This window comes from Cupressus sempervirens, chromosome 2, assembly GCF_028749045.1.
Source record: "Cupressus sempervirens isolate cs-2001-9-10 chromosome 2, ASM2874904v1, whole genome shotgun sequence".
Classification (NCBI taxonomy): domain Eukaryota; kingdom Viridiplantae; phylum Streptophyta; class Pinopsida; order Cupressales; family Cupressaceae; genus Cupressus; species Cupressus sempervirens.
Window position 1 is genome coordinate 707,032,365 of NC_143119.1, and position 21,573 is coordinate 707,053,937.

The following is a 21,573-nucleotide window of genomic DNA, read 5'->3' on the forward strand; positions in this document are numbered from 1 at the left end:
ATTTAATAATTATTAATATTAATCCAAGTTGTTATTTAATTAATAATCATATTTAATTAAAATATTTTTATTTAATGAATTACAAGTTTCAGAATATGGGGTTTTTAGTGTTAAATCAACCGGGTATAATTGAACTATGTATTTTGAATCTAATGTTGATTTATCTAAATGAACATTATGAACTTTTAGGGATGCATTTTACATGGAGTACAAAACTTTAACCTTGTTGTTTAATCAAAATAATTTGTTTTTCAAAACTAAACAAAAATCTATGAACCTATACTACTATGATGTATGTTTTCTTTTGTATTGGAGTTCAAGTTTGACTTAGTTCTTTGACCAAATCAAGATGTTACCAGAGGCTTGGGGGTTTTTGTTCTATGATGATGTTATGGTTAGTATTTTGGTCACAATCTTTTGTACCCGACCATTGTGATATAGTCATTTATTTTCTATGATGAGTTTGTTCAAATGTTTGTGATGCTTTTTAGTTTCTTGTGTAGAAATGAGGTGAATAGTGTGACTTTTCTAGTATAACCTTTGAGCCTTCAATCAGTTATCTTTTGATGCTTTCCAGTTGCTTGTATAATATTTAGATGATTATTGTGTTTTGTCTTGGTGCTTTCCAATTGCTTGTATAGGACTGAGGTGATTGAGATTGGTCTTTAGGTGTTTTCCAGTTGCTTGTAAAGGATTGAGGTGAATATTGTGTTTTATCTATAGGTGTTTTCTAGTTGCTTACAAACAACTGAGGTGAAAAATGTGATTCTATGATTTATACTTTTTATGATCCTAGGGTAGGTAATCTATGTGTATGTTGGGAAGTGGCTTACAATGGAGGTTGGTGCCCTAAGTGGTTGCATGGGTAACCCATTGTAAGTAGTCTTAATAAGTGATAACATTTCATTAAATGAGAGTAAAATGAATTAATAAGATTCATTTTTTTTTTCTCACCCATGCCTTGAGTGCTAGTACAGGCTAGGATGGGAGTAGAGAGCATGCTTGGTTGTGACCTTGCTTCATTAGTATGTCTTTTATGTATGAAACGATATTGGTGCTGTATAGAGATACTAAGGGCTAGAGTCTAGAGAGACTACCAGGGTAACCTTAGAGTTGGCTCATGCAATGACACTTGTCCACTTACATAGTAGATTTTCTACATTTCTTTGTTGCCTATGGGATTAGATGTTACTTGTGTCTTAGTACCTTTGAGATAGATTGCTATTAGGATTTCTTTGACCTAGATGTTGGTAATGACTTGTGTTTTTTTATCTGTTTGGGACTTGAGACTATCTCCTCAGCATGGCGGGAGTGGGCCATTTAGATTCCACGAGGTTGGGTGGTAGTGCACGTTTCTTATGACATTGATATCCGATAGTTGGATGTCCTTGTGAAGATGATCCTTTCTTTCTAATCTTGCATTATTATCAGAGATCTTATGAGATGATGTATTTTATTGATGATTTATATTCTTTAAGTTTTTCATACCCTATGACTTGTATAGTAGATGATTATGCATTTTGATTATTGCCAAATGGCATCTTATAATTGTATATTATTTAAATGGATCTGTACTTGTGATTATTCCATGATGTGGATTTTGGGTATGTGTTTGATTTAATATTAATAAACTTAAATGTGATTCAATGCCATGGAACCCTTAAGAGATGTAATCTATTTATGATGGTTGTATGTATGTGAGTTATTGCTTCCGCTATATTATCTGTTGATGTTATCATCTTTCAAAAAAAAATTGACAAACTTAGTGAAACTTTAGGTTAATTTCTTTTGGGTCCTAGTGGAGAGTTACACGGTCAATTTGCCAGTAAATGTAGATTAAAAAGTGATTTTGAAGCAATCAAAATTGTTAGAAATGATGCAAAACAAGCACTAAGGCATGGAAAAAAATGTGCATTCCAATGACTTTAATAGGAAATAGAACTTGGAAAACAATGTGCATTCGAAACACACAAATAGGAAATAAAACTTGTAATTAAAGTCCATTCCAACCATTAAAAAAAGAAATAAAAAATGAATTGAACAATGTTTCTTAAACTATAAAAAAACGTGCATTCCAACCACTATAATAGGAAATGAAACTCAACGTGCATTCAAAACACACAAATAGGAAATAAAACTACTAATTAAAGTGCATTTGAACCACTAAAGTAGCAAATAAACATGAATTGAACAATGTGTTAGCAACCTGAACAAGCACAAAGAATTTGCAGACTGCAAAGAATAAATCATGAGCGCTCATACAAGGAATTTACAAAGTTATTAATGTGGCATTTCATTTTTCTTATAGGAATTTTGTCATAGAAGGAATGGTTTGTTGTTTTAAATTTTGAATTGTGGTGGGAAGTGATCGGTCATTTCATACAATGAGTTGCATTTAGTGTTCGCTTCATGCAATGGCTTCTGGGATTCAAATTTATATTATTTATGTCTTCTTCTTTTTTATGCATCCATTTGTTTAATTAATTTACTTTTTTGTCCTTGCATTTGTTTAATTTAATTGAACTAGTGAGCTTTGCACCATTAGGTGTGCATGCAGGTACCAATTGAAGTTGGGTTAAATGCAAGAAGTTGTCACATTTTTTTTGGTCGAAGTGGAGAAGGGAATGTAAAAATAATTGGTTATACACCAATAGTTGTGCATATTTGTATGTAACAAAATTTCTAATGTACCTATAACTATGCATGTGTGCACTTGAATGCAATCCAAAGTGAACATATATACAATCACTTTGTATTTTGAAACCAATCATGTAAATATACCTTTATATGCAACAATATATTTTTTATTAATACAAATGACACTTTTTTTGTGCAACGATGTGCTAATTTTAAACATGTTTGTATCAATAATTGCAAATGTTTAGTGAGTATGTATTAGTGCAAAATGTAACGGGCATTGGTGTCATGTTGATTTCTTTTGGCATGTTTGTGTGTAGGTATCGGGAGTTTTTTAGGGTGGTCAATGGGGGGTAAAGGTAATAGTTAACATGGCAATTATGCGTATGTCAGCAGCAAATGGCTTGTTTCTCCTAGTGCTCGACCAAAACTTCTACAATTTATGATTATATGATATTTTATTGAGAATTATTGTCTAATTTTTTAGTCAATAGTTGTTAACCCATATTTTATGAATGATGGTTTAAGATAACCCTCTAATCATAAATAATCCAATTAACACTTTTGGTAGATATATGATGCAACCTCTGACTATGAAATGTGATACATAAAAATTGTTTAAAAACTCTACAATTAAATATGATAAAATATTACATGATTTGATACACTATAGAAACAACACTCAATCTAAATTGTTTATATATATGTTAGGATTAACTTCAGACAGAAATAACAGTTACATGCAAATATAACCAGTATTAGAAAATAATAGATCGCATAAAAGAGAACACAAGACACAAAGATTTAACGTGGTTCATCCAATCCCTGGGCTACATCCACCAACAACAAGTTCAATCTTATTATTATCCAGTGATTACAACCTGGTTACAATCTGAAATCCCTTACAGCTAAATACCGCTACAAGAACCAATTTTTGCATCACACATAATGAAAATCCCTAACCCTAAGCCTTTTTATACAAGTTTTTTTTCGCTTACAAAACTAGGGCTAGAATAATAGAAAAATAGCAGCTGATACCTTTTACAATATAAGGTCATTTTTGGCTTCAAGGATGCTGCCTTGAAAACCCCTACGAGGGTGTTGCCCCTCGATCCCACCCTGTACTGCGATAGGGAGCACACCTGGACCCCACAGGGGCACTGCACCCAAACTCCCATAGAAATAATATGGGGAGAAAACTACACTGAATAAACCTCCAAATCTTATTAGGCTCCACATCACAACAATCTCCCACTTGGAGACTAATCAAGCTCCACAACAATAACCTCCCACTTGGAGACTAATCAGAGAACTGGTAAACATGTAGCTCCTATTGGAGTATCAAACCACCCTGGACTATGTTGTTCTTTTATTTTGTTCAATTTAGAAAACCAACTGAAGCTGAAGAAGAGTTCAACTTCTCCCTTATGACTACCTTGGTAAACATATCTGTTGGATTGTCATCTGTATGTATCTTCTCCATCTTTAACTATTCATCATCCAAAATTGATCAAATGAAATGGTACTACAACTATATGTGCTTAGTCTTTGAATGCAAAGCTGAATTCTTTGCAAGATGAATAGCACTCTATCTATCTATGAACAAATAATTATCCATCTGTGGATGTCCCAACTCTTCCATGAAGAATTGAAGTCATATTATCTCCTTGGTTACCTCTATAGGAGCAACATACTCTGCCTTTGTAGTGGATAAATCATTAACCTTATGTAACCTAGAAACCCAGCTCATGACAGCCCCACCAATAGTGAATACATAACTTGTAGTACTTTTTCTGGTATCAATATCCCCTACCAAATCTGAGTCAACTTATCCCTATAAATTAGTAGTAGAGCCCCCAAAGAATAAACACTTACCGGATGTTCCACTCAAATATCTAAGAATCCATTTGACTGCATTCCAATGCTCAATTCCTGGATGACTCATATACCTGCTAACGACTCCCACTACATGTGCAATATTTGGAATCGTACATACCATAACATACATCAAGCTTCCTACAGCTGAATCATAAGGAACCTTAGACATCTTATCCTCCTCTTCTTGTGTCTTGGGACATATCTCCTTAGTCAATTTCAAATGACTAGGTAAAGTTGTGCTGACAGATTTAGCATTCTCCATAGAGAAATGTTGCAACACCTTCGCAATATAATCAACCTAAGATAATGTTAATTTCTTGTTCTTCCTATCTCTGCAAATCTTCATACCAAAGATTTGTTTTGTTGCCCCCAAATCCTTCATAGCAAATGCATGTGCTAACTAGTGTTTCAGCCCCTTAATGTGATCCATGTTAGACATGGTTGTAAGCATATCATCAACATATAAACATAAAATAATGTAGTTGTCATCATCTCACCTCCTAAAATAAACACAATGATCTGAACGACACCTACTATATCTGTGCTCATGCATAAACCTGTCAAATTTTAGATACCATTGTCGAAGTGCTTGCTTCAAACCATATAAACTTTTTTTCAATCTGCACACGTAATTCTCCTTACCTTTAACCTCAAATCCTTATGGTTGTGCCATATATATCTCCTCATTAAAATCACCATAAATGAAGGTTGTTTTAACATCAAGTTGCTCCAAATGCAAATCTTCAATAGCCACAATACTTAAAGCAGTGCGAATAGAAGTCATTTTAACAACAAGAGAGAATATCTCATCAAAATCAATGTCTTTTTTCTGTGCAAATCCTTTTACAACTAACCTGACTTTAAATCTTTTCTTACCTACATCCTCTTCTTTTAACCTGTAAACTCATTTATTCTGTAAAGCCTTTTTACCTACAGGCAACTTGCATAAATCTCATGTCTTATTTTTTAGCAAAGAGTCCATTTCTTATTTCATTATAGAGTCTTATTGAATCTTTGTATCCACCTGCATAGCTTCATCATAACCTTCAGGTTCATCAACATCAATAAGTAAAATAGAATACAAAGAAGGAGGAAATATTTGTGGAGGTCTACTTAGCCTTGTAGATTGTCTAACATTCACTGGGGTGTGCGGCATTTGTTGTTGCAGTTGTTGTGGATCATGAGGAATTATTGGAACATCAACTTTTGGAGTATCATCCAGCACTACATAATGATCTTTTTTCTTCTCATATTGCTACAACAGATCTTTGTACAACACTTTCTCGTTAAATATGACATCCTTGTTTCTTACAATTTTATGATTTTCAAAATTTCTAAGCCTATAACCAAATTCATTAATGTCATATCCAACAAATACACATTTATTTGACTTAGCTTCCAGCTTGGTTCTATTTTTCAAAACCTATACGAGAAAATGTTTCATAATCGAAGGTTTCGAGAAAAGAATAACTCACCTTCTTACCAACCCATGCTTCCTCTAGAATACCACAACCCAAAGGAGTAGAGGGACCTCTATTAATCAAATATACAATAGTATTAACAGCCTTCGCTCACATGTTTAAGGGCAACCCTACATGCAACCTCATGCTTCTTGCACACTCCATTAATGTCTTGTTCATGCATTCAGCCACTCCATTTTCCTGTGGAGTCATTTGAACAATTTCCTGTCTACGAATACCATTAGTGGAGCAATAATCTTCAAATTCATGGTTGCAACACTCACCACCATTATCAGATCTAAGATATTTTAATTTCTTACCAGTCTCATTTTTAACCAAGCATTTTCATTTCTTAAAAGTTTGAGATACATCATATTTCTGTCTAAGGAAATAAACCCATACTTTCCTAGTTGCATCATCAATAAATGTAAGATAATAATGAAAGCCACCAAGGGAAGATACCTGGGTTGGTCCTCATACATCTATATGCACAAGCTCTAATTTCTCGCTTTTATTTTCCTTCCTAGTCTTCACGAAACTCACTCTCTTTTTGTTTTTCATACACACAACTTTCACAAAAATTCATATTGACACATTTCAGACCTGGTAAAACTCGCTTTGAATGAAGTACTTTCATACCTTTCTCACTCATGTGCCCAAGTTTGTTGTGTCAAAGTGCTATACCAGAATCTACAACAGTTATTTGTTCTCCCTGCTCAACTACAACAATTGTTCCTGAACATTCATTTTCTCTTTGAAACAATCAAAGTAGAAGGAACACTATGACCAGTACAAAAATATAAGTTGCCTACTTTCACACCTTTTGCTACTACAAGGGAATCTTTTGAAACCTTCCAATTTTTATAATTAAAATTAACTACACAACCCTCATCACCGAGTTGCCCTACTGAAATTAAATTCCTACTCAGCCTTGGAACATGTCTTACCTCATGTATTAGCCAATGATTCTCATTCTGCAACTTAATCTTAACTTTTCCCTTTCCAACAATCTGATAGGGATCATTATCCCCCAAATAAACAAGCTCAAAATCCCTTTGGACATAATCGGTAAAATAACCTCTATGAGATGTAACATGAAATGAAGCACCAGAATCTAAAGCCCGTGAATCATCAACACTTTCTAAAGACAAAAGCAAAGCATCCTCTTCAAATTTGTTACCACATTTGCCTCCTTGTTCCTTTCGAGTTTATCTCCTTCATTGTTCTTTCCAATCCAGCAATCTTTGTTCTTATGCCATGTTTTACCACAATACCAGCAATCTCTCAGTCCTTTGGATGGAGACCTCTTCCCCTTTGACTTTCCTCTTGATTTCCCATGATTTTCAGAATTATTTACTCTCAGTTGTTCTGCCTCTGCTTTGTGTGTTCAATGCACTTCCTGATGTAGATCCACCTGAGGTTTTCCTACGAGTTTCCTCACTCAAAATGACACTAATCACATCATCATATTTTAGGGTATTAGATCCAGAAACAAAATTACTCATAGTCATTATCAAGCCATACCAGCTTTTAGGCAAAGAACACAAAATCAAGAGAGGCCTAATTTCTTCATCAAAATTAATACCCACAAAAGATAACTAACTAGTAATAGTATTCAACTCCTTTAAATGATCTGCAATAGGTCCACCTTGTGTCATTTTCATATTAAATAAATGCTTCATGAGAAATACCTTATTTGAAGCAAAGGGCTTTTCATACAATTTCGCTAGGGTTTCCATCAGCTCTTTCGTCGTCTTCGCTTTTGTAATGTTAAATGCCACTAATGGTGCCAAGCATAATCAAATACTTCCAAGTGTCTTTCTATCTAAAATCTCTCATTCCTCATTTGCCACAATTCCTTAGTTTTTAGTTTTTCCTTCCAACGACTTCCATAAATCCTTCAGATAGAGATAGTCCTCCATTTGCATCTTTCATAACTGAAAGTTCTACCCATTAAACTTGTCAACCCTCAACTTACCCTCATCTGTCGTCACTCCCACTCAACTGTGAGACCTTCTTGTAAAGGATCGCTAAAAGAAGGACAACGGTATGGCTAAAAAAAATGGTGATCATCTGCCTTTAATACCACTTGTTAGGATTAACCTCAGACAGAAATAAGAGTTACATACAAATATAACCAATATCGAAAAATAATAGATCGCATAAAAGAGATTACAAGACACCAAGATTTAATGTGGTTCACCCAATCCCTGAGCTACATCCACCAAAAGCAAGTCCAATATGATTATTATCCAGTGATTACAACCTGATTACAATCCACAATCCATTACAACTCAATACCACCACAAGAACCAATTTTCACATCACACATAATGAAAATCCCTAACCCTAAGCCTTTTTATACAAGCTTTTTGCCGCTTACAAAATTAGGGCTAGAATAATAGAAAAATAGTAGCTGACACCTTTTACAATATAAGGTCATTTTTTGGCTTCAAGGGTCCCTTGACCCCACCCTATACTGCAATAGGAAGCGCACCTAGGGCGCTACTCCAGGACCCCACAAGGGTGCTACCCCTTGACCCCATCTTGGAGGCGCTACCCCCAAACCCCTGTAGAAATAATATGGGGAGAAATTTGCGTTGAATAAACCTCAAAATCTAATTAGGCTCCACATCACAACAATTTATTATGATATATGCCTCTACTTTTGGAACCAAAATATCTAGAAGATTATCCATTTAGTTCGTAGCCCTAAATTCTTCTTAAATATAAGAGTTAATTTGCTTCTAAACTTTATATGTGTGTTGATGTTTGGGCACATGTTTTGCTAGCCCCAAATTTAAATTAGATAAATCTCACTAATAGATCAACACCATCTATAGAAATGACAAAAAAGGAGAATAAGAATCTTATTACAACTCTATTGGTTGCATTCCATCTTGCCAATCTTTGATGTTAGTAAAAATGTTGTAATTTCATTTTGGTCTTCTAAAATATTTTTGAAGGGTATAGATAATTAGTTAATCCCAATAATCAACCATTGTGCTAATATAAAGTCGAGACACCCAACATAGAAAAAAAAACATTTTTTATTGGTTATTATCAATATCTTGTTATATAACATGGACATAGTCTTGCACAATAACCTAATCAAATGTGAAGCACGCATGCATCTGATTTTCTCAAAGTGTGTGCATGCATTTAATTTTCTCCAAGTGTGTGTGTGCGTTTAATTTCTCAAAGTTCAAGAGGGATGTGAAAGATTATGGCTATCAAAGGAAAAAGATATATAAGAGACATCAAATAAGGGTAAGTTACCACCATATGATGAATACATCTTTTATTATATGGTTATTACTCCTTTGAAGAATGGAACTGCCATGCTTAAATTGAAGCCAGAACCCACATGAGAAGAATAAGACGAAAATCCACAATTTGCCAGGAATGATTTCACATAGAAACCGCCATCGTGCTAAGTTGATCAATGTTTTAGTGAACAATATTACAATTCCAAGTTAGTCTTATTTATGAGTTAAATTGATTGCTTTTTGTTATTTAAGCAACCTAGTATGGGGGTTGACCCTTTCTATATATGACCCAAGGGTTGTCCAAAACAAATATTTACAAAAAGGTCAAAAAAGACCTTTAATAGTAGACTAGCAAAACAACTTATAAATCATCTTAACAATGGAAAGACAACTTGTACACCACCTAAGGAGGAGAGTGAAAGTTAGCAGTGTTTTTTCTTTGCCTACGGACAACCATCCAAGCAATACTTTTTGTAAGGTCATTTCCACCACAAGGGGAAAGTAGTGGAACCCTCTTTAAATAGGATCAACAAGAAGAATAGAGTATTGACAATGTTCCAACTCAAAAACCAACAATTGGTGTGAGATAGGAGTAACAATAGTCAAAAAGGCTCTACATGGCCGGAGGGGGTTGCATCCACAATAGAGTTGGGGTTGGATCCACTAGATCAAAGGGGGCTATCTCACTACAAGCATCACCCTATGGGGAATCATCATTAACTTGTGAAGAGTCATCAAAGGAAGAGTCAAATGCACAGATAGTCAAATGATCATCAATTGTGTCCCTCCACCAAGTTGTACCTCTTTGACATGCAAGAGAACAATTCGTAGCCAATGATCAATAAAGAAGCACCACTGACACTAAAAAGGGAGGCCCTTGTAATCCACTGGTTGGGCTTGGCCAATCTTCTATCATGAGAACTACCTCCCCAAGAAGGCGTGTACAGATGCAAATGTCAACTAGAATGCAAGAAAAGATAGATGCCCATTGGAATCGTAGCCTCATCCACCTTTTAAAACACCGAAGAAAATTACCAATGGCCTTGAAGCAAGCATTTTCCCAAAAATGTATGGGAGATTAGGAAGACCTACCCACATAGGACACACACTAAGCAATTCAATAAGAGGGTTAAAGGAGGTTATCCAAGGTTTAGTCAAGAGGGAATGATTCCCCCACACCCACAACTTGCTCAACACCAAATCACATTCATTAGAAGAAGTAAAAACAACAATAAAAGAATCCTTAGCAAAGGGGAATAGCTTGATGTTACCTAAGATCAAAGGTCTCGAAGAAATAGACACCCAACAATATAGATCAAGAAGAGAGGGTCAAAAGCCAACAATCTGATTGTTATCTTTTAAGGAGATATTTAATTGTGCAAATTTGACTAATTAACAAATAATAATTGAAAAAATATATTGTTTACGAAGTACAAATTATTACATGGAAATTAATAATTAAACATGATTAGATATTACAAAATATTTGCTCTAGGATGTTAAAAAATTCAGAAGGGGTATAGTTGCTTTGCATTAAAAAAGGTTGAACTATAGCTCAATTATGATGATGCCACTAGCACATTCAATTTCAGCTTATGAATAAATTAAGTTGTTGAATCTAGTACCGGGTCAAGTATGCAAAAAGAAATTATTCCTTGCTGTTGGTGGGTACAACTAACTGGGTGTGTGTGAGAGAGAGAGAGGGGGAGAGAGAGCATGTAACTAGTTATGTGTGTGAGAGGGAGAGCGCATGCAACTAGTTATGGGTGTGTGTGATAGAGAGAGAGAACGCATGCATGCTTCGTTTGATCTTTCATAGTTAGATGCTTCCAATAGTCATACAGATTATGTATAAGCTGTTAATTTCGGTCTTCACAACAATACATCCTCAGTGTAAAAGGTTTATAAGTGACAAGAGATCCCAATAACCAAGGGGTACTAGGAGTGGAGATCTTTTAAGGGGATTGAGGGCCAACACCCCTCTATTGTGAACAACACATTCCTTTTTCACAATTTTGTCACTTAATACTAGAATCAGTTGTGTTGGAGAAAAGAAGTTGAAAAGGGCTGAAGTTTAATTATATCTTGCATTTTAGGGTTTCTATTTTTTAATTTTTATTTTATTGCTTTTGTGCCCATGACATGTTGGCACCTATGGCAATGCCTGAGGTACTCCTAAAGCACTCTTGTTGTTACTCCCCCTCCTGAGCCATTTTGGAGCAAGCAGTGGGCCTCCAACTGGAGAACTGAACATAGTGGAAAAGGAATCTTTATGCACACAATTTCATGTACTCGACAGAGACCACATTTGGCTTCATCCAAATCATACATGCCAATAGAATCGGTTCTCATGCAGTTGACCACAGTTTTCAGATTATTAGAAACCCAAAAATCATCATTCTCGCCATTTGACTGTATACTGCATATGACTACATCTTAAAGATGGTAATTGTGACTGAATATGATGGGTTTGAAAGTGCAGTGCCCTCTGGGATTCTGAATTGCCTTCATTAAATAAATGGTTTATAATTTGACTGCAATCAAATTAACCTATGCTTCAAATATCTTTGAGAATCATCTCAGTTCAATGTACACTAATAGTGCTTTAAAGATAAGATTAGACAATCAAAACATCTCATCTCTTTGTTCTGTATCCTATAAAATTGGTTTTTATGCCATGGTTATGTTGCATAAGGAATGGACTTGATGTGCAAAAAAATTCTAGATAAACTATGGATAAATTGAACCCTGGAATGTCATCTAAGTAGAAATGTGATTTGTTTTTTTTCCTGCTTTGCAAGTCAAGGATGCACTATCTTTCTTGTGATAGAACATTCCAAACAGGATCATCACAGAAAACTCAATCAACCAGAGTTTAAAGGGCACATGTGCACAGTTCTAAACAACTAGATTTCAGCAATTAAAAAGCATTCAGATAAATTAACACCTCAAACTATCATACTAGAACAAAAAATGATGCTCAATCTTATGATACCACTGTACATATTGTGCAACACTGAAACAAAAAATGTTCTTGCAACCAATGAGTAAATACAGTGAACGTAAAGAACTCACAATGATTGACTATTTGGTACTTCGATATTCAAAATAAAATACAAACCAACCAATTGACCAAATGAAGGCATCATAAAAGTGCTTGCATATTCGAACTGTTCATATTGCGTATAATCTCCCATCAAGAAAGAAAGAGTCGCTGTGTACATATTAAGTTCCATCAACTGAATTGAGTGAGTTAATGAGTTCTCTGACAAATTTATTTATTTGTTGACAATTAAAGCACTGAACAGAATATGTATTCCACCATATCATTTTCTTAGTTACAGGAAAATTACGCTTAAATGTCTTTGTAGCCAACTGATGATGTCATGCTACTACTTTTAAATCTCAATGCATGATGAAAAGATACATTGAGATGCAATCATTTGATGCAACAAGAAATAGAAGATCTCAATATCATACAGAAAGTTACATTCATAAGATCGAGCATACCATCAGACTGCAACATAAAATGCAGGATGAAGCCTGTGCAATCTTCATAATTTCACATTGATATAATGGAAATAGAATTTTCTAGACTACGGATCTCATTTTTATGCAAATCAAATCCATTCATGCAATTGTATGAATCTAGAACTGATAGAGCTGTTTTTTCACATCTACTATCAAAGTAGACAGAATAACATGTTTTCTTGACTATCTGGTACAATTAGAGTGAGATGCTTCCCACTTACCCCGCATAGAATATAATCTATCTGAAAGCTGCAAAAATAAGGCACCGGGGTCTCACAATAAATTGGTTCATCTTATACTTCTCTAACCAAAGTGACTATTTTGGTTTCTCTACAGCTAAACTGGTGCATGACAACCTATGACTCCCTGATTTTGACGTACTGCCAACTACTTCCTTTATCCTACTAAATACAAGCTTAATTGGAATACAACTAACTGGAGAAACTTCAGGCATTTTAATTGGGTGGGCTGATCCATTAGTCTCATTTGTTAAATTATGTTCAACAGTTATAGAAGACAATGTTCTCGTCTTCCGTGATGGCAAATCAACATTTTTCAAGAATCTCTTTGGTAGTTTCTTATCTAATGTAGAATAATGCATTTTCTTCCTGATATATCGAATTTTATGTTTAAGAATGCCTGGATAAACTTTCCCCAGTGGCTGTCTATTTCCATGGGTTAGATACTGTGATGAATTGGAATTGTCATTCAGCAAGGAACAAGGTCGACGGTTACGCTGCATTGAAGTTCTTCTGGCAGTTCGCCACACGGGTTGAAGTGCTCCACCTTTAACTTTATCAACACCATCTGGTCGGAACTTGGAAAAAGAATGGTTTAAGTAGCCATCCTCTGCAAGAATCAAATCAGAGTAACCATCTTCCAGAGTCTCCACTGCAACAGGATGCCCTATAATGGCCTTCCCATTTAATTTACTCATGAAAGAAACTAAAGGAACATGTTCCCCTTTATAGCTTGCTCGCACATCAATCTGCACATCAAACAAACTGGATTTTGTAGAAATCTGTTCTGATAATTGCCAGAACCTGGGGACCCCTAAGGAATCAGATTGTCTGAATTGTATTTGATCTAGAGATTTAAGTGCTTCACACAATGGCCTTGGAAAAGTTTTAGAATCAGAGTCTTCTAAATTTGTTTCCCAGAGAGTCTGTGTGCTGCCTGTCTGATGTAGCTGCTGGTTTTGCAGCAATTCATCAAAATGTAAACACTCCTGTTTTCTAATTTCCCATGATGGTGGCAAAAGAAATTGAGAATTTTGATGTGAAATGCCTAAAGATTTTGTTTCCTGAGTAGGATCTTTAAAATTTTCTTGACTTAAAAGACTCTTCACCTCTGCCTTTTTCCTTGTTGGTGAACTTCGTGTTCTTTGTTGTCTTTCATCAGCAAGGTCCATACTATCGCTTTTAGCAGAATCATATATTTGATGGCATTCAGGAATAGAAAAATTGCCCAACTGCCTCTCAATCTTAGAGGAGGCTTCCGGTTCCACTTTAGCAGTCCCAGCGACAGTCTCTGTTTTAGGTTCCCCATTTACAAAAAGTTTGTCTTCAGAAGATTTTGCAGAAATAACCACTGTGCATTTATTGTCCACCTCAACCGAAGTCCTCTCGCTGGTATTATATGATTTCCTCTTATTCACATGTCTTGCATTACGTTTTCCTTTCAACTGCCACTTGGAAACACCCGCATCAGCAATAGCACATATATTCTTCTCAGCAGACTTATGCCTTGGAAAAGAACTAGAGAAATCGGCCTGATCAAGTTCAATTTTGTTAATCATACTTGTATGGCCTTCAATGGGATCATCGTAATGCCTTCCATCTAGCTCATGTGCAAGATTCCTTGATATTGGAATAGATAGAACCCGAGAATCTGAGAAAACAAGTATTAACAAAGAAACAATTTAGATATTTGGGGATGACTTGAAGAAAAATAGCACAATGGCCTTAAATTTACCTTAGCTCCTATTTGTCACAAGGAGAGACCATAGATGTTGATTTTATGTTAAACTTGAAAATTGTTATATTCCTTACATGCACCCACAACTATAGTAAAAAATTCTAAGCATTTGAGACATGCACGCCAGTTCTGAGCCAAACTATTAAGTGCAGCTGACAAATGTTTTGGTTATTTCCTTTGACAGCAGCATAACATTCTGGAGAAAATCTTGCCAGATAAAATTCACAAACTAATCTGAAGATCTCTATGCATTTAAGTTATTATATCACATGATTGGAATTGTGACCAAACCATCAAAGTCTACTCATCAGGACTTCAGTGTAGGACGAGAACTATATCCATAGCTGTGCACCAAACCTTCTAGTGAACATATTTATATCTATATAAAATCATCTGCAACAGTTTCCCTGTGCAGATACCCCTACATCTCTAGATGACTATGCTGTCAAGAAATTAAGCTAATGGTTTCCTTAGGCATATATACCATACAAATTTTGGGAAAAAAGGATTTTGTGTTACAAATCCAACAAAACATCCATCTCTGTTAAAAATCACATTTCGACCCTATCCCAATGTTGAACTCATTTCCAGTCTTCCCCGATGGGTTTAAAGCTCTTTACTTGGCATACAAAACAAATAAATAGTTCCTAAAATGTGATATTGTTTGAATGGACATAAACATTCAAATATATACAGAAAAGATTTTTCAATCTTTAAAAATAGTGCAACGCAACTGCGATTCATGTAAAGGAATTAGCTTTAATTATGCCTCAAATGACAAGTGAGAAGGGCAAGATACTTGTAATTGCAATTTTTAGAAATGGAAAATCAAGCTGCTCTAGCAAAATGAGTTTCTTCTGAAGATACCTACTAAACCAATAGAAGCACTTGATCCTACGCTCCAGACATTTCCATGCATAAGACAGCGATGTTTATTCTAAAATGTATTCTTCTTTAAAAAAATTATTATGAAGTATACTTATCTGTGGGTGTTTTACGGTTTATCTGTATGGTTGAAATAAAGAAAGGACCAAGTTAAGCAAAGGCAACTGAAAATTTCCTCTCATGAAAAGAAATTTATCTTGTATGCCTGTCCAAAAAAGATGTCTCTACATGCAGGTATGAGGTTTACAAGCTGATAAGTCTTTCTCATATACTTTCTCTAGGGATGTGGTTTGAATGAAGTACATTGAATTTGCTTGTATACAGAAAGCAGTTTGCATGTATACAGAAAGCAGATGATGTGAGACTGTACCTCAATTGAAAATGTGTGATTGCCACAAACACATTTTTATATAAATGAGGGAACTGGAGGATTTTAGAAATCTATGCCATGTTTAACTTCATGGAAAAATTACAGCATCTGAAAATAAAAATTGAGTGGAATAGGCAAGGATTTAGGAATATTTTCCTCCGAATCCATGAGCCAAGATTTCCCAGCTCAAAAGCAGCCCAATAATAGGCTGTCCTTGCCGACCTTTCACAGTTGCATGGAAGAGAAGAATGCTTTTGGCATCACCACTACGATGCAATAATCTGGATCAAAAAATAGATTCATCAACAGAATTATTCAGCAAATCAATTCTCAATCAGGTTTATAATATTATAATAATAAACCCAATTCAACGAATCAAACTAGGCAATGGCTATAAGAAGTAACAGGGAACGCTAAGCACTATACTTTGAGATCTTAGATCAGTACTAAATCCAAAATCAACAATAATATCCAACCATAACTCATTACAGACCAATCTGTGCAACATAACTTATCAAAACAGTTTAAAGCTCATAGCATGATAGTTTCTTTCACTTTTGCCTGGCATTGTCTTGCATCAATCTGAATTTGTGATTCAGCAAAGGTTAACAGATGACACCATTGTCATGCAAGAGATAAGCCACTCTTCATAGAAGCAAGAAAAAACAGATCATTATCAAACTTGTCATATCAAGGCTTTAACAGATACAGCTGGTTACTGATCCTGAAAACAGCAGGAGCAACACTTGTCTTTTCACTCTTAACTAAACTATTGCTCCATAAGGCATGACTGAGAATTCTTTCTTGTTATTGTGGGCTAAGGCTAGAAGATACTATGTGCCCACATCTATTCATAGTCATGATGAAATTAATTAACAGGTTAATATAATCTTCCAAAAAGATATCAAAGTATTGTTTATCATTCAATTCTTCACTGAGATTTTCAGAGAAAAAAAACATGAAACTATATAATATATTCACTGACCTCAAACAATGGAAAATTCCTAGATATCTTCACCATCATACCTGAGAGATGGAGAAAGTGGATTCATAGAAATTTTAGTTCCAAGAAAAATAGAGAGTACCAATAACAGATCTGGCTTCACTATCCATGACCACATATTAATTTCTTTAGCGAGGAGAAAAATATAGAAAATAATTACAGTATGGACAACTGAAACTGCAATAAATTCTCCCCCTTATTCAAGTAGGCCCAACACATGTGGGGCACATCGAATGGGAAGGGTTGTATCCCGTTGCATTCAGAGGGCTTCTTTGTTCCTTTTAAATCATCCATTGTATTACATAAGTAATTTAATTTCATATGCTATCTATATTTCATGTTGCTAAGCTTGATCCTCTATTACTTTGTTTATGGAAAGAGGTCTGATAATAATCCAAGGTGCTTAGAGACCACTTGATAGATTCCCTAAAATTTTACACAGATCCAAGCCGTCCCTTAGGACTTTTGCCCTCAAGGATTAGAGGGTTGTTGATCCCCACCCTATCTTGGGAACTATCATTTTGGGATTTCGACCACCATTCCTTGAGTTGCTTCAGCCTTCCTTCTTAATCACTAAAGTAACAACAAAGATCTTATCATTACCATCCCTCCCCCCTCCCCCCCTCTCTCTCTCCATATATATATATATAAGTTTGATTATAATCCTTATTAGTTGAGTGATTATGGTACTATCTTATGTATTACATACATACATATATTTTTTGGTTTTATTATTATTAATAATTATATGGAATATTATAATCCTTATATATATATATATATATATATATATATATATATATATATATATAAGTTTGATTATAATCCTTATTAGTTGAGTGATTATGGTACTATCTTATGTATTACATACATACATATATTTTTTGGTTTTATTATTATTAATAATTATATGGAATATTAATATATATGTGTCTGTGTATTTACACATATGATCTTATCATTATAACTGATATTACTACTATAATATCATTTTACCCCCGTGCAGCACCGAACGATCCCATACTATGCCTTCCACTAGAGATCCAAGCTCAAACACTTGCACACTTGTTAATGCAATCACAATATCTTCTTTGTACAATGGAACAATTCAACACAACAATGAACACAATAATTGGGGCAAATAAGTAGCTTTATTGATTTCAACAGATGGCCCCTAGCCCGGTTACATCACTTTCAACTATGTTGTTGATCACTACCCAAGCACTCTGTACAAGGTCCCACCCCTGGATATGCATGCGCTCTTAGAACACCAACACACCAACTACACTTCACCCCCTTGGTTGTAGCTCAACACGTAGATTCCACAACCCCAACACTCTATGTTGTTGGAACTCATCAGCGCAACTCCAACTCTCTGGAGTTGAGTTGTCTTACTCAGACAAGACCTAGTCCCCCTCCCTGATCAGGGACTTCGAGTCACATTGCTTCACACCTCCACAATCACTACTGCTGCTCCACTTCGCATTGCTTTGCACTACTCTGAACTCCCTGCTCGTTGAATGTTGTTTTGTGCCTCCTTGGATTTCTTGAAAGATCCCTGATGGATCTCTTCTGCTGATCTGCTGTAATTTTATTATTTTTAAATTTGTTTTCCCTGTTTATTAAAATTTTCTTGCAAAGCTAGACGAAGTTGTAGAAGGGTTTGATTATTTTATGTTTTTGGTGATTTTGCAATAAGTAATAATAGAAGTACAATAACATGAACCAATTCTGAAAATGTATTCCAAATACAACCAAAGCAATTTCGCTTTAAACAGATTTTTGAATATAAAACCTATTTTGTAACCAGGTGAAGATTTACAACAATATCCAAATGATTACAACCAAGGATAAACCCAACCTGAAGGCATGAAGGAGAAATATGAGCCCAAAAGGAAGCTACGGTCAGATTCCAGCTCTCAAATGCTGCGCATGGGAAAGAATATGGCTGCCAGGTGCTGCCGTACAACTACAAGTGCCCACACATGGATAGAATGCCCAAACCCCAGCTAAAACTCTTACTCAATACTGTATTCCCCAGAAGAAACAATGCACAATCTCCAAAATGCTTCTAACTGCAATGAATCCAAACCACTGTTTTGGGGGCTACATCCCAAACAGGCAAAGCAAGTGGGGTTGGCGTCCCAAGTGCTGAAAGCTCAATCAAAGCCCAAATCACAAATTCAAGATGTAATATGTCAATAATGCCTTGGAACTTTGTCTTTACCTCCTTATAACCCATCATACTTAGCTCAAACCCTAAAAGTGTCTCCATGTGGTGTTGGGTTATAAAATAATATATTTCTTCTTTTTTAAGTGGTCGAGTATCCAAAAAATGACCTTTTTCCCAATAGAAAGAAATTCGTTCACCGAAATGCTCTGAGCCAAAAGAGAAATATTTAGAAAAGTTCAAGACCTTTCCAACAAGCTATTACACCAATGGATATGCATCCAGATGAGGCAAAAAAAACCCCTTATTACTCCAAAATGGCTATAACTTAGTCTTATTTAATTATTAAACGCTAACTTAGGAAATATTAAAAATATAACCCAAGTAGCTACAAAATGCCCCAATGACACTATAAGCCATGAAATCATCTTGTCACCTGTCTGTGACTGAAGTCTGAAATCAAGGATCCACTAGCAATCTCATCCCTAAAATCTAGAGATGCTCCTAAAACTCAAGAAACAAACCCTGTTCCTCTAAAACTGAACTCAAGGAATCATCTGATGGAGGTTCAACCCTAGGCATGATCATCCCTCCTAAAAGTAGGAATAATCCCATAATTTTAAGAACTGCCTCCTAAAAACAAGAAACGTCTCAAAACTGAACAACTGCCAGAACACCAAATTCCCAACATTGTATAACCATACTCGATCTCTATCCAACCCTGTCAACCTACAAGACCCCATAATAAGTTGACTCACAAGTCTCTGCTAGATGGAGTTAAAGAGGGGACACGACAGTCCTCCCCTCTCGGAGATGCTTGCCCACAAGCAATTGTAATGTTGGATGCTGTAAAATGCTCTCACCCTCCCAAGTGGCATCCTCTAGGGGAAGATCTCTCCATCGTACCAAATACTCTCGAATCACCCTGCTTCTCAACCGTCGGTCCCTTACCTCCAGAATCTCATTAGGAACCAAAATCAATTTACCTTCCTCATCCATGGGAGGTAACTCAGGTGAAACTGTAATATGTGGTCCAAGGGCCTTTTTCAGGCAAGATACATGGAATACATTATGAATTCTATTGCCAGGAGGTAACTCAACCTTATATGCAACCTCCCCCACTCGCCTGATGACCCGATATGAACCATAAAAACATGGTTGGAGCTTTTCAGCTCTCCCCCTTTTCAGGGTGCTTTGTCGATATGGTTGTAAGCGCAAAAAGACCATATCATCCACCTCAATCCTATGTCTGTTAGCGTATATCTTTTGCTGATTTTGAGCTTGCTGTAAATTCTCCCTAAGATATCTCATGATATCCTGGTTCTTCTATAACCAAGCTTGAGCCAAGGGTAATCTACTGTCACTAAGTGCCAAATCAATAAAAGATAATGCCTCATATCCATAGAGAGCTCTAAAAGGCATCATGCCAATGGACATATGGTGCGTGGTATTATAACAATACTCACCCAAATACAACCAACGTACCCATGCTTTTTGCTGCCTTGACACATAGTTATGCAAATATCCCTCAACCCACTTGTTGCCTATTTCGGTCTATCCATCAGTTTGACCGTGGTAACTAGTACTAGGTGTCAACGCAGTGCCTGTTAGCCTAAGAAGTTCCTGCCAAAAGGAACTCATGAACCTATTGTCCATGTCACTCACAATGGTCTTGAGAAGACCATGGAGTCTAAACACCTCCCTAAAAAATAACTCAGCCACCTGTGATGCTGTAAAATTTAATGCAATGGGAAAGAAGTGGGCATACTTGGTTAGCCTATCCACAACAACATAAATACAATCTTTCCCCTAAACCTGAGAAAGACCTGTAATGAAATCCATAGAGATCCCTATCCACTTCTGTTCTGGTATAGGTAAGGGTTGTAATAAACTCGCTGGGTAGGTATGCTCCAACTTGTTGTGCTGACAAGTCATACACTCACAAACATGGCGTAAAACATCGTCTTTGAGACCCTTCCAAGAGAATCTCTCACAAACCTCCCTATAAGTCTTACCATATCCTAGATGTCCTGCTGTAGGAGTATCATGGAGAGTATGCAAAATTTGTTCCTTCAACTGAGAACCCAGAACAAGATAAACCCTGCCCTTCTAGTAGATAATATGATCTACCACACTATAGCTGTTATCCACTATCAAACCCTCCATGATCTCACAAGCATGTTGATTCTTGGAGTACTCAACTAAAAGTTGAGCCTTCCAATCTGCTGAAATCTTGCTCAATGAACATAAGGCAGCCAATGAGGGTTTCCTAGAGAGTGCATCAGCCACAGTATTATTCTTCCCCTTTATGAATTCGATATTGAAGTCATAAGCCTGAATTTTGCTAACCCATTTTTGTTGTCGATCATTGAGCTCAGTTTTATTTAGGAAAT

General features: G+C 35.8%; 1 protein-coding gene across 1 annotated transcript in view; it reads right to left on the reverse strand.

Annotated features, from left to right (window-relative positions):
* Positions 1-12,774: 12,774 nt before the first annotated feature.
* LOC149575334 (uncharacterized) overlaps positions 12,775-21,573 on the reverse strand; it is a 51,824-nt gene continuing 43,025 nt past the window's right edge. Inside the window, exon 3 of the mRNA XM_089815106.1 lies at positions 12,775-14,665. Within this exon, the coding sequence (XP_089671232.1) occupies positions 13,092-14,665 (1,574 nt within the window). The 3' untranslated portion in view covers positions 12,775-13,091. The remainder of the gene's footprint in view (positions 14,666-21,573) is intronic.